This window comes from Sander lucioperca, chromosome 15 (genome assembly GCF_008315115.2).
Source record: "Sander lucioperca isolate FBNREF2018 chromosome 15, SLUC_FBN_1.2, whole genome shotgun sequence".
Taxonomy (NCBI): Eukaryota; Metazoa; Chordata; class Actinopteri; order Perciformes; family Percidae; genus Sander; species Sander lucioperca.
This window is the reverse complement of record NC_050187.1, coordinates 7,662,238-7,677,142: the sequence shown is the minus strand read 5'-3', so window position 1 is coordinate 7,677,142 and position 14,905 is coordinate 7,662,238. Positions and strand designations below refer to the sequence as shown.

At 41.1% G+C, this 14,905-nt stretch overlaps 1 protein-coding gene across 5 annotated transcripts in view; it reads left to right on the top strand.

The window, feature by feature from the left end:
- Positions 1–14,905, top strand: part of rasgrp3 (RAS guanyl releasing protein 3 (calcium and DAG-regulated)) — a 76,390-nt gene that overhangs the window by 46,406 nt on the left and 15,079 nt on the right. For all 5 annotated transcript variants that reach the window (XR_004895210.1, XM_035992267.1, XM_035992269.1 and 2 more), the window contains exon 7: positions 345–518. Coding sequence is in view for 4 of the 5 variants with exons in the window: in XM_035992267.1 (XP_035848160.1) it covers positions 345–518 (174 nt within the window). In the remaining variant the exon portion in view is untranslated. The remainder of the gene's footprint in view (positions 1–344; positions 519–14,905) is intronic.

The following is a 14,905-nucleotide window of genomic DNA, read 5'->3' as shown; positions in this document are numbered from 1 at the left end:
GCAGATTGCAATAACATTGACATCAATTCTTCCCACAAGATGAATCATTTTTATTTAGAAATTACATGAAATTCACTCTATCACCTTAGCAGACAAGCTATTTTAAATCTAGCAGGCAAATGACAGAGCCATGGAATCCTTTTAATCTTAATAATGACATGCTTTTTATGATACCATCACCCTCATCAACGGTACTTCTAAGCCAAAATGGAAAGCAGAAGTGTCAGTCTTTCAATTGTTCAGAGCAATGACCATTACATGCTTTAGGACCTTATAGGCCCCTATAGATTAGATTTTAAAATTGACAGCTGGATATTGTATCTGAAATACCCTTTTGTCTCCAGTTTACTGATTACCAGAGCTACGTTATCCACGGCTGCCTGGTGGACAACCCAACTCTGGAGCGATCCATCGCTCTGTTCAATGGAGTGTCACAGTGGGTCCAGCTCATGGTGCTCAGCAAGCTAACACCTCAGACCCGCGCAGAGGTTATTACCAAATACATCCATGTGTCTCAGGTAAGACAGGAAGTAGTCCCCTACAGAGCATCTCCTTCTTTAGTGTTTTCAAGGGTGATTTTTGTTCAAAAAACATGGACATTACGTTGCTAGCATTCTCTTCCTCTAACACTGTTTAGAAATATATATATGCAAGGCTGACAACAGAACTGAGGAAAGAAGCTGTTTGTACAAGACCAGTGCATAAGTTTCACATGGTCCACATTTTCACATCCTATCCTGAACTCACCAGACAAAAACAGAACATTTCTGCCTAAAATGCATGTTTCACATCACTCTGTTTATCTAGAGTCTAGACAAATGCAACAATAAAGTCTTGTAGACTCTGGACAACTCCCACGTCGGCACAGTATCTAGCATCATTGCATTTCCTTTTTAGAAAAGTGTTGACTCACTACAGAAGTGCAATGAATTCACCAATGAAAATAAATTGCAGGCCTTATCTCATAATGACTTCTGTGTTTTAGAATTACAAGAAAATATCTCATAATTAAGTGAAAAGGATATAATATGAGGTAACTGAAGGGGTTTATCAATCATCGTTTTTTGATAAGGCAGATAAACATAATTAGTATGTCAATATTGTGGGTCAAAATCCTTGGGATTATTCAAGCCCTCTGATCTGCTCTGTTGGTTCAGGAGCAGCTAAAGCAAAGTTAAGCATGTAATAAAGTATGATGTAGTATATAGTAAGTATGATAAGTGGCAAATCATAGCTGAAATTCAATGTTATGAAAGAGAGAAATAAGTAATAAGTATTTTTTTAGGGAAATCGTTACAGGTTGGACTCGAACCCTGGACCTCTGCGTCAAGGCATAAACCTCAATGTATGTGCGTCTGCTCTACCAACTGAGCCAACCTGGCCACTAATTATGATTTTTTTAGATCCATTTTTTATTTGCACCATTTATCATTCAGACATACAGAACAAACTCCACAATGTATGACAGGCAGTGTCAAATGGTCCATACAACAGAAAAACACAAATTGCACAAAAACAAAAACCCTCGCCCACCCCCCACCCTCTGCAGTCTCAAGGAAAACAAAACAAACAAACAGAAATCACACCTTGCCTAATCACTCTCCTCTAGTTCTTGTGGCGCTGAGGTCATTTTGTCTGATATTTGTGCTGCTGTGTTTTTCCATATGTTGATAGTTGATGATTTGGCTTTGTTATTCCTTGCTGTAGAGAGCTCAAGCATATCTATGTCTAGAATATACGCTAACCACTGTTTTATACAAAGCGAGTGTGTGGGGGGGGGGGGGGCAGCATTGAGCTATCATTTTCTTGGTTGCAGTTGAGCCGGATAGCCAAATGTTCCTCTGTCTCTTGAGCAGGTATAATTTAGAGTTATCATTAAGTAACAGAACAATCGGGTCAGTAGGAATTGGACATCCTATCACATCAAATATTACTGATGTTGTTTTATGCCAGAACTCATGCACCTGTTCACATTCCCAGACCATATGCAGGAAAGTTCTTGTTTGTTCAGGTTGACAGAATGTACAATAGGGAGTGGGAATGGCTTTCGAAACGTATCTCTTCTGAGGAGTCCAATATGTCCTATGACATATGTTGAAGTGGATATACTGGTGATTTTGGTTCTTGGAACAGTGGAAAATGTCCCAAACTGCCTCCCAATGAATTGTGTTCCCCTCAGGGCTCAGCTCTCGTTCCCATTTCTTTACTATTGGGAGTTCTCCTATGGTTACTTGCAACAGCTTAGCATTAATCTTGGACACTAATCCTCTCACAGGGAAATCAAAGAACCATTTAATGACTGGGTGGACATTAAGACTGTTTCCCCATGGCACTCCATAACATTTTAGGGCTGATCTTAAGCAAAGATAAAAGTAAAAGGATGTCCTGGGGACCTCAAAACTAGCTTTCAGGTCTTCAAAACTCAACATACCTTTCTCATTGAATAGCTGGTCTAGAGTATAAATACCTCTGTCACTCCACTGCTTACAAGCAAAAGGTTTGTTACCAGACATTAAGTGTGTATTTTGCCATATTGGGGTATTCATGTGCCACTTATTGGTGTAGCGCACGTGCTCCTCCACCTGTTTAAAGTTGGCCAATGTGTTGGTGATAATGGGGCCATAAGTTAGCATACACTTTTTAGACAAACACCTGCAAAGGCCAGGTCTTGCAGTGTTAGACTTCCAATGAGGTTTTGCTCTATTTCTCTCCATGGAACTGTAGATGAGGGGTCTATCCACACTCTGAGGGCCTGTAGCTGAAAGGCCTTTTTGATACATTTTAAAGTTGGGCAGGGCCAGGCCTCCAGTGTTTGTTGTATGTTGCAAGTTAGAATATTTTAGCCTAGGTTGTTTATTGTTCCAACTCTATACTGCCAAATTAAAGTATCAAGTTTCTTCCAGAAATGTATTGGTGGGGGTAAGTGGATCATTGAACTTAAAAAATTCACACGGGGAACTATGTTCATTTTAACAACAGTGATCCTGGACCGAAGTAATGGCAGTGCAGTCCACCTAGCCAGATCCCTTTGAACATAACTTAATATAGTTTCATAGTTGTCCTGGACCACTCTCTGTAGCGATACATATATGATAATGCCCAAATATGAAATTTTGCTTTGAGTTGGTATTGTACCACTAATGGCTGATGCCACATGCCTGTTGTTCAATAAAAGAAGATTAGATTTATCCCAATCGGACGATCTTAAGAATTTTTGGAATAGAGTCCTCAAGATCAGAGATGTACAACAAAACATCACCTGCAAATAATGATATTGAGCTGCTATTGGATTTAATCTGGACATTACAGATTTTATTTTGCCTTATGGCCTGGGTTAACAGTTCAAGAGTGATCGCAAATAGCATGGGGGGGAGCGGGCATCCCTGTCGAGAGCCCCGCTCGATGGGAAATGGCTGAGAATGCAAGCCATTGGTTGAGACTATGGCTGTGGGATTTGCGTATAAAGTACGCACCATGTCAATGAATTTGGCCCCCAAACCAAGCCTCTCCATTACTTGCCACAAGTAGTTCCACTCTAGGCAGTCAAAAGCCTTTTCCGCGTTCACTGATAAAACCGCTGCCGTTTTTGGAAGGTTTCTGGCTTCTTCTATTACATGAAATAATCTGCGTACATTGTCTGCAGCATGACGCTTTGATATAAAACCTGATTGGTTGGGGTGGACTAGCTTCTCAATAAAGCGTTCTAAGCAGAGTTCCAAGACTTTGGAATAGAGCTTAATATCTGTCCCAATGAGGCTGATGGGCCTGTAATTTGAGCACTCCGTACGATCTTTGCCCTTTTTGGGTATAACATAAATTAATGCAGTGTTGGTTTGTTGGTGAAAAGTACCCATCTCTATGGCCGAGGTTAGAGCTCGTAAAATGATAGGTCCTAATATGTCAAAGTACTGTAGAAGAAGTTGTGATGGAATTCCATTCAAACCCGGCGTTTTCCTTTTTTAACTGTTTTTAACGCTGATTTAAGTTCCTCTAACGTTATAGGTTGACCCAGTTCTTCTGCCTCCTCTGGGTCAAGAAGAGGCAGGTTTAGTTCTTTTAGGAACTTCTGGCACTGTGTCGGATCTGGATTGCAGGAGGACTCATACATCTTTGAATAGTGGCACTGATATCTTTAGGATTCGTTGAGATACCTCGGTCTGTGCGGATGCTGTTGATAGCAGCTCTGGACTCGCTTTGTTTTAATTTCAGAGCCAGCAACTTGCTTGGTTTGCAACAATTGAAATAATAATTTTGCCTCACTCTGTGCATTATGAATTCAGCTCTCATTCTTAGCAAATCATTTAGCTCTGCTCGACTTGTGACTAAGAGAGTATGTGTAGATTTAGAAAAACACGTCTTTAGAGACTGCTCTAGAGATTTACAGCATTCTTCCATCTCCGCAATCCTTGCCTCTCTTTTTCTCTTCAAATTGACCGCAAGGAAGATGTGAAATCTCTAATAAATCCTTTAGTTGCTTGCCAAATGAATGCCGGGTCCGAAACTGAGTCAGTATTGATAGCTATAAACTCAGCCAGTTTGGCTCTAAATCAGGGACGGACTGGGGCTAAAAAACAGCCCTGGACTTTCTCCCAAATAGGCCAATCATCCGGCCATTCGTCCCAAGCCGTGCGCCACAGACACTAGTCAGGATGTCCTGATACTATGCCACAATACTGTAGCCTATCAGACAAGGTATTCACAGCAAGTAACATCTCAAAACCAATGATGATAATTGGGGTTGTGTTTATTAAAGGGATACTTCACCAATTTAGCATTAAGCTTTGTATCAGTAGAAACACGGTAGTATTTTTGAATGACGTGCTTCCCTCCGTCATGTCCCCCTGAGATGAGAGATCTCTGTATTGTGGGTCTGGAAAAAATCTTCCGACGATGGAAAATGACGATTTTTGCGTCATCTGAAGATTTTTTGACCAGAGGCAAAGGACTACAGCCAGTAGTAGGAGCAACTTCCGCATATTTTCAACCCGCCCATAGGGGGTTGGACTGTCGTCTTTCTCCGAAGATTTCCGAAGCAAAACGAGCGTCAGCCATCTTGAATCTTCGCTACTGGCTTCTCAGCGTCTCTTAATACATCCATGCTTCTCAGCAGAAAACTGTTGCAACAATTATGTGCATTCAAACTACCGCACATGTGTACCACCGAGATACATTGGTACAGATCCGAGAATACGCAGGACACTTTATTACAGACCGAATACTCTACACACTATGCGAGCTTTGCCCGCCTGCTATGGAGACCAGCGGTGTTGCTCGATGCCTCTGGCTGATAAAGGGACATCCTTAGCGGGGAACGCGGAACGAGTTCTGGTGGAAAGCTAGCTGGCCACCTCTTCCATCAATCCTGCTTGCAAGTGTCCGCTAATTAGACAACAAACTGGACTACATCCAACTTCAACAAAACTCCCAACGCGAGTTCAGAGACTGCTGTGTTTTTGTTGTTGTGGAAACATTGCTGAACAACAGTGTACCGGACTATCCAGCTACCAGGCCTGCTGCTCTGTCGCCGGGTAAGACTAGTCGAGGTGGGCTGTGTTAACACGGACTGCCTGGTGCAGAAATGCGGTGCTTGTATCCAACTAACTGCTAACTGCTGGTGGAGTTTGTGACTGTTAAATGCCGACCATTCTACATTCCACGCAAATTTACGGCTGTGTTTATACTCAGTATTTACAGCCCACCAAACGCTAATGCTAGTATGTGTTAGCTGAACTTTACGGAGCATATAATGTGTGTGCACTAAATGTAGCCTGTTTCGTATGTCGTATTTATATATTTTAAATGTGTAACACAACTTGAGCCATGGTGAAACATTTCGTTTATATGGTTGAAATGACAATAAAACAAACTTGAGTTGAGTTGACTGTCTCACTGTCTGTCTGTCTGTAACGGTAGGCGTGGCTTGAGAGTAGACGCTAAAGCAGCGAAGCAAGTGCATTCTGGGATTTGATGTCTTTCATCCACATGAGCCAAAAACACATTTTCTGGCTTTTCTCGGCCTAGAAGCCACCAATTTCAAAAAAAAAAAAAAAATCACATTTCTACTACATAAGTGACCCAATTTAAAGATATATTCATCTTTCTAATGGTGAAATATCCCTTTAATGAAGCCTCAGCCTTCAAATAAAAACAAAACATGTACAATGCCATCACATCTGCATTGAAAATAAAACACAAATAATGAAATGTCACTGGCTACAGAAACCCCAAATTACACAAACTTGTAATTATAAAACAGTACAGAGTATTACTGACAACACTTTCAGAGATAAAGTAGGCTACACTGAGAGTGTTAGTTACTCCCCTGTCATCTTTTGTGCTGCAACTATCTTCAACCTGAATAAACAAATGATTTTAAAGGGGTGATAGAATGCAAAACCGATTTTACCTTGTCATAGTTGAATAACGACAGTTTGGTGGGTAAATAGGATATACATAGAAGCTCAAAATCCCATTGATACCCCTTTATTATGCAAATCTAACATTTTCAAACTGCCGCTGAAAACGGGCGAATCTGAACAAAGCTAAAAGTTGACGTAAGCATCTCAACTCCTAGTCTTTGTCACGCCCCAACATTTGCGACGAAATTCAAACTATAAATATACTCTAATTATGCCGAAAGTGAAGCTAACTAGCCGCGATCTGTACACATAGGATTGAAGGGACAGTAGCAGCTAACGGAATCCCTAATGTTCACAAAAATGCATTAAATTGAAATCGGACACCATTGTTAGCTTTATAAGACATTGGGGTAGATGTTATATAAGTGGCGTGACGAAATTCAAACTGTAAATATACTCTAGTTATGCCGGCAGCTGGCAGCCAGCCCCGAGCCCCGGTAGTCCAGTAACCGAGAAACAGAGACGTTCACTGGGTATGGAGGTTGCCGTTTTCTCGTCAAACTGTGTGGAGCTCCTAAAGTCCGACACGTCTTACCAAATTTGCAATTATCCATCAATTTTCGTAAAACAGCCCATATTTTAGCTTTATATAGTTGATTTCTCGCATAAAAAAGTCTCGGAAGTCAATTTAATAACGAAATAGCAGACAAACAATGTATAACTTGGCAGTGTCTGAAATATGAGACTTGCTGTCTCGTCTCCAATGTGTTTCTATGTGGTTCGCTCAAACCAATCAGCGCGCAGCTCATCTAAATATTCATGAGCATACCATATTTGGAAGAAAAGCTCTTGTTACAAATAGGGCCATATTCACAGGGTAGTTAAGGACCCATAAAATAGCATTCAAGCAATTTTCAGCCCAACCAACGTTACATACCCTATTAGGAGACCTTAAGGAACAGTGTGAAATACCCTATATAATCATTCTATCACCCCTTTAAAGATAGGTTATTAGCTATTATTGATGATATAATGTGTTTCTTTGTATTAAACAATTAGCATTGAATAACCTATTTAATATTTTGTCAATGTCATATTACACTTTTGATTTATATTAAGGCTGTGAAATTATGAAAATGACTATGCCCTACCAATTTTGTCTGTGAAGCTTTCACAAACAACCACCAGGGGTCCGTTTCAGAAAGCAGGTTTAGTGAAAACTCTGAGTTAGTTAACTCTGAGATGAGGGAAACAGAAAGGGAGGTTAATCAAACCTGAAATAGAGGGGTAACTCCAGCCCGTTTCAGAAAGAGAGGTAACTTAACCTCAGTGTCAGTTACTATGGTAACTGAGTCTGTGAAGCTAACCTGGTCGGGAGCAGGTTTTCTTCAATAAACCTCAAGTTTCTCTCAGTCTCCTCCCTCTGACACAGCGCGCATTCATTTCCTCATACATTCATTCAGTCTGTATCAGGCGCATTTTAGCGCAGTTTGTTATCTGCATGAATAAAAAAACAGTGTTGATTTATTAACTTTGTTAGGCAGTTTATAAAACTTTTTTTTCTCAAAACATGACATTTCCTTTTGTCGACGATCCCGTTGATAAAGAAGCTGTATTACTTCTCAGGAAGTTAAACATATAATATGTCGGTAGATGATATTGAGGCCCCGACTATAGCTGTATTTTCATTTCCAGATAACTGCCTATTTGAGCAGTATCGTTTTCCTTCCCAGTCTATCAGTTACATAGCCTACATAACCTTATCCGTTCTCATATCACTAACGTCACCCATTGTGGACATGCTCTACATCCCAGCAGATTATTTGTGTCGCATTACGTTTTTTTGCAAACGGCAGTTTTCTTTACATTGTTGATGTGGAGCATTTAGTAAAGCTGCTGTAGCAAAGCACCGTCAGAGACGTGAGACTCGCCCTGAAACGTGTTTTAAACATTTTTTAGGTGCTCCCTGGACACAAACCAGTGAGAGCCATTAAAAAGGAGTTCAACAGTATTGCAGATGAATGATGTAAACCCTTTCAAATAAAAGATTATGAATTATAATTCTGTTAATGATGGTGCTGCAGCCTCAAAATGGGATTAGTAGGCTATTTTTTGCCCGCAGGATTGCACCTAAATTAAATAGATTATAGGTTCAATACCATTTCACCAGTAATATTATCCTACTTATGATTAAATATGATATTAATACACTATATTGGAACTTACGCATTTACTCTAGCAGCAATTTTCTCCCACGCAAATTCTCTCTCTTTTGCAGCAGCCGCTGTGTTAAAAAAAAAAAAAAAATTACGAAATACATGTTCAAACTCGCTGTATGTGCGCATGAGTATTTCCGCCGACCAGTTTGTTTGTGGTTACCATGGTGAATCATAGTATCATGGCTCCATTCATGCTGCCTTTTTATAGTGGTGGTGCACGCGCTTGACTCCGAGTGAACCTAGGTTATAATTGTTAACGAAAACGAACAAAATAATGAAAACTAGATGGGAAAAACATTGTTGTTAACTGAAATAAAAATAAAAACGAGGCATTACAGAAACACGATAACTAAACTAAAACTGTAATGTCTGTTTGCAAAACTAACTAAAATAAAATAAAATTATCGAGTAAATGTCCTTAGTTTTCGTCTTTGTCGATGTCTTTCATAGAGCAAATAACGTTATATCTCTCCGACCATGACATTTCCCGTAGACATGTATAGTTTCCGACTGGGAACCCAGAAATCCCGACATTCCACGTCAAATTGAACACAACATAGTCCATGCCCCTCGCCTGGCATCATAGCGGTACCAAAAGTTGGAAGAAAGCAGCACCTATTTGATTATGACTGTGTCAAATAAAAGCAAGTGCCTTGCAGTGGAAGGTGGTAAAATATGTGGACAATTTATTAAAGGGAAAAATCCCACAAATTTGAAAGTACATTTGAGAAGCGCACACAAGCTAGGAGGCTAACCTATCTTACCTTAACAAGGTAAAGGAGAAAGCAAATCCCCCTTTCCCCGAAACAGAAGCTAACCCCGGTAACGTTTCGGGCATGGATGTATGGGTAGAGGGCCAGGCAGCATGACGGAGACAACCGCAGGACAGAGAACACTATAGGAGGGCTTTCACCGGCGATAGCTGCTGGTTAGTAAATACGCAGGAACACCTGAAGCGGGAGGAAGCGTGGGTTAATATGTGGATTGATACTGGGATGTCTACACAACTGTGTCAGTCGATTGACTTCAAAAAGTTCGCCACTTTACTCGAACCAAAGTTCAAAACACCTGTTCATGTATGTCTTTAGTCTGTTGGCTATTTAGGTTTTTTTCCTGGAACACGTCACACATTTTGCTCTTACTGCGGCGTCTTGTGTAGACTGTTTACATATTTATGACCATATGTAGGCTACATTTTATGTACTGGTGTTATTGTTCAATACATTGTGAATACATATTTCTAAAATGGTATGATGTTTTTGTTGAGTTATTATTACACAATACTTTTTCTGACCTTTTTGAATCCCCGGACAAATAACCCAAATATTACAAAAAAGACTAAAACTAAGACTAAAACTAATAAAAACTAAACTAAAACTAAGCATTTTCAAAAAATAAAAACTACACTAAACTAGCAAACACGCTTTAAAAACTAATTAAAACTAAACTGAATTTGAAAACAAAAAGTCAAAACGAAATAAAAATAAAAACTAATTAAAAATGCAAAACTATAATAACCTTGGAGTGAACCTACTCTGAGTTGATTGAACCAACTCAAATCAGCTGTTCTGGAACCGAAAACTCAGAGAGTTTCCCATCTCAGGGTAAATCAATTCAGAGTTCAGGGTTAGACTCAGAGTTTGTTAAACCTCCTTCCTGAAACGGGCCCCAGGTCTTTGCCAGTTCAGTCTTTGCTAGTAAACGCAAATATGGAAGACAAGGAAAAACTGCACTCTGATGGAAGACAGACAGAAAGTGCAAGCTAGAATTTTTTGGTTAAACTTTTGGTTAAATTTGGTGAATTATTTAGCCCCCTTCCCTGTTTGTTAGCACGTTTAGAGTGGTACCAATGCATGCCTGATGTTTTCCCATTTAATTCAATACCATAGTCTTCATCCTAGCAGCAAAAGTGAGCTCACTACAGCCTCTCATATACAACGAAGTTTCTAACTAACTAATTATTTCTAACATGTTTAACGTTTCAAATTAAACTAACAGAAATGATTAAACACATTAAGTTTGACCACTAAATGGCACGATCATTTTCATAATCATGATGCACACCCATGTTGATAGCTGACTATGCAATTCACTAAGATAGGGATAAAGGCAGCCTATTATAATGTGTCCTGCTCCTGGCACTTACCAGCAGGCCTACCTTTTACTGATGTGAAATTAACTCTGTGAGCTTTTTGCATTTTCCTGCATCAGTCTCGAGAGACTTGGCCCTCTTGTCTTTGAATTTTTTGCATCCACCTTTCTTCTTACATTTTCTACTAGCCATTGTCACATCTAATGATGGATGTTGGACGGCTGTTCTGGACTTTTCCTGAACGCACAGATTATCAGTCCGTCCCTGCTCTAAACTCTGCATAAAAAGCTGTGTTCTGGAGAAGGGAGTTATTAAATTCACACTTTCTAGATCTTTCTCCTAACATATCACAACAGAATGTGGTTATCAGCGCATTGTGGTCAGACAGAATTGCTGGTTCTATTGCTATCGTGTGGAACATTGCCTTAAGCTCACTAGAACACAAAATATAATCAATGCGGGAGTGGGTGAGGTGACGTGCGTGTTGGCAATTGGTAGCGGTACAGATTCAATTATTGGCAAATTATCAAAGATGTTTTGGGTATTAATAACTTTACCAAATTGACAAACAATCAAAACGGGGCACCACCCTGAACTCAGGGGCCAATAACTGAACTGTAAAACAGTCTCATCTCTCGTGTTCCCTTTAAAATACAGATCTGAATTAATTTGATTAATCCATCTGGTATCCTTTAACAGAACAAAAGGAAGGGTGAATTCGAGCACTGACTGTGTTCAACCAGCAATTATTACAACAAATACACAAAATAATCACAAACAACTGCTATTAAAATATAGTAGAATTTACTATTTAAGATAATAATCAAGGCGCACCGGTAGCGCTTATTAATCAAATCACATTAATGTCATAACACAGTTGCAGCATTAGCAGTTATTACATTAATAAACACACATACATGTCTCTGCCCAGAACACTATAAGGCCTCTTACTGTGTGCAGTCCGTTAAGTTGTCTGGCGGATTGTTCCGCGGGGAACAGAAAACCACTTGGCCAATGATTAACGAAACAACTCCACCCGCGCAGGGTGTGTGGAGCTGTTCAGAGTCGACTCGGAAGGGAAAAGCGGTCCGCGTTGTCCGATTTCCTTCTAGAGAAAAGTGTAACCACACTTTTCTCTAGAAGGAAATCAGACAACTCTGCAGAGCTGAAACACCGATGCGTGTTTCAGAGGATCCAATGGTGCTCACCGGAACACCGAAATTAAATCCACTTTGTTTAAAAAAATGGAAGTTTTAGCACAAGCACTTGTCGTGTCTCCTTTCACAACGTCAGCTGCGGCAGAAAGACAAAGGAAAAGGTGTGTCAGAAAGTTTTATAGACTCAGATCTCATGCTGTGTTCAGGGTCCCGCTGAACCAATGGGAATTAAAGCTGCAAGCAGCGATGGACGGGCCCTCGCTCCTCTGCGCGCGTTGGGCTTACCGGCGGTTGCCGCTCCTTGCGACCGTGCATTTGCGTGTCACTCAGACACTGCAAATCGTCATCAATGAAAAGGGAAATCTCTGCTGAGTTCAATGATACCTCATACAAGACTCTACATCATACAGTTCATTAGCCGTGACAGGGGGCGTAGCCAAAGCATAGGGGTTGGGGCAAACCTTTACCAAATAAAAAGGAAGTCTCTGCTGAGTTTATTGATACGTCACATAAGACTCTACTTTAAAGGGTCACCAGTTATGAAAGGGGGCGTGGCTTAAGCATAGGGGGGCGAGCCAAACCATGACCAATGAATAAGGAAGTCTCTGCTGAGTTCAATGATACCTTACACAAGACTCTACGTCATACAGTTCCGCTGTCGGCGCTCGGGCCCTAATAATTCCTTCCGTTTCAATAGGGCCTTCGCCGCTGTCGGCACTCGGGCCCTAATAATAATTCCTTCAGTTTCAATAGGGCCTTCGCCGCTGTCGGCGCTCGGGCCCTAATAATAATAATTCCTTCAGTTCCAATAGGGCCTTCGCCGCTGTCGGCACTCGGGCCCTAATAATAATAATTCCTTCAGTTCCAATAGGGCCTTCGCCGCTGTCGGCGCTCGGGCCCTAATAATAATAATTCCTTCAGTTCCAATAGGGCCTTCGCCGCTGTCGGCGCTCGGGCCCTAATAATAATAATTCCTTCAGTTCCAATAGGGCCTTCGCCGTTGTCGGCGCTCGGGCCCTAATAAATACCCTAACCATCTGAGACCGCAGACCCCAACCCCTATCTGTAAGATACGTGGCCACATCAAACGCAGCATGCGTAAACTCCTACCCACAATTACCCCTCCTGTCTGAAGTTACAGGAACGTTCAAACAGGTCTGGTGAACTTCTTATGCTGAATATGAACGGTGTTACAAAAACCCTAGAACTAGGTCTCAACCAGCTATCAAATTCTGAAATAAGCTATGTGAAAAACACACCAATCTAGTTGGAGTAACAAACATACTATAAGCTGAACAGTCAGCATCCATCATGTTCTTTCAGTCTGGCTAAATTTAGTTTGTAAGTTTATTTGATTAGGACAATGCACATTAATCAACATTTCTGTAAATGCGCCAGTGTTAGCCAGTCAGCTAATTTTCAACTGTAGTCCTAATTACCTAGCATGCATGTGTTTATTGTGGGAAGAAACCGGAGCACCCGGAGGAAACCCACGCAAACACGGGGAGAATATGCAAACTCCGCACAGAAAGGCCCGGAACGACCTGGATTCGAACCCAGAACCTTCTTGCTGTGAGGCAGAAGTGCTAACCACTGAGCCTGAACAGACTATAAACCGAACAGCCAGTATTTATCATGTACTTTCAGTCTGGTTATGGTTTTAGACCAGACGACTTTGAAAACCCCTGCAATCTAAAGGACCATAAGTCACTGACAACGAATGTGGTTCCATCCGTCTTTCCGGATGCACCAAAAGATACTGATGAACAGGTAATAACTTGTGGTAGGCTACTCTAGCTAATAAAGCTAGCCCCTTTCATAACATTAGCCTAGCTGCTACTGATAGATTGAGACTGGCAGCGTTAGTGGAGATGACGTTACAGTTCAATGCATTGTGGGGAGTGACAACGTTAGCTAACAGTATAGCTACACTCTTGATAGATACCTGGCTGGACTAACTGCTAACTTTAGGTAATTGCTGACAGAAAAGTCATGTAAGCTCGGACAGTTTACATGCTAATTTCAGTGGCAGATAAACTTGCGTAATTGTCATGGATTTACATCAATAGTCATAATTTATTTGCCTCGGGTGTACTGTGGAGTGCGTAAGACTGCTTTTAATGGCAGGCTAGCAGATACTGTTGACTTGCGCTAGCCTAGCACCAGCTAACTCTGCAACGCCCAGAGAATGTGGCCCGCCCATGAGAAAGAAAGAGACATCATGGCTTGCAAACAAGCAAAGTGGCAGTTGGTCAAGGCCACACCCCCACCCTCCACCTTGCCCCCCCCTCTCTCCTCCTCATTAGCATTTAAATCTACAGACACAGAAATGGCACATCCTAAGGAAAGCTCATTGTGGGACTGGCTCTAGTGGCTGTAATTCTGCACCAAGGCTGAATTTCGGGAAGGAGACTTCAGATACAGTAATAAGGGACCACTAAGGCCTATATAAAAGCATCCAAAAAGCAGCATGTCATAGGACCTTTAATTTCCGTTAGCGCTCTCTTCACTGCGTTGTAGACCACTGATTCAAGCACACTTTGTTGCTTTTCCAAGACCTGAGCGATCAAGTCCTCCATGTTCAGCACTGTGCTAGCATCAGTTGCTATGTTAGCCACCGCTCTGTTAGCTGCCGCCATGTTAGCAGATTTCTCTGTCCGAGTTCTAGTTTAGACGACAATGAGACCTGCTTTTTCGCGCTTGCAGGCATTTCACTGAGTCACTGTGATAACAGATAAAATGATTTGGCGTCGAAGAAAAAGGAATAGACCTGGTTTTTCAATGAAATGCGGAGGTGGGTAAGGAGCTCTAGTTCTCTGCTGCATTGCGGTTGCTGGTCACGGGACCTCCAGAAATCATAATTATGAGAAAGGTCTACAATTTTTTTTCTCTGTTGAATGCAATATGCTTCATTAATTCAGAGTCTGTTCAGCACTACATCACAGAAAGCACTATTGTGTTTGTGCAAGCATTCACACAGGACTTTTTATTGCAAACTACCATTTGAAACATTCGATCTGTTATGATATAATGAAATCATCAAAGTATTTAGGTGTTGCTTTATTGCAAAGGTATATG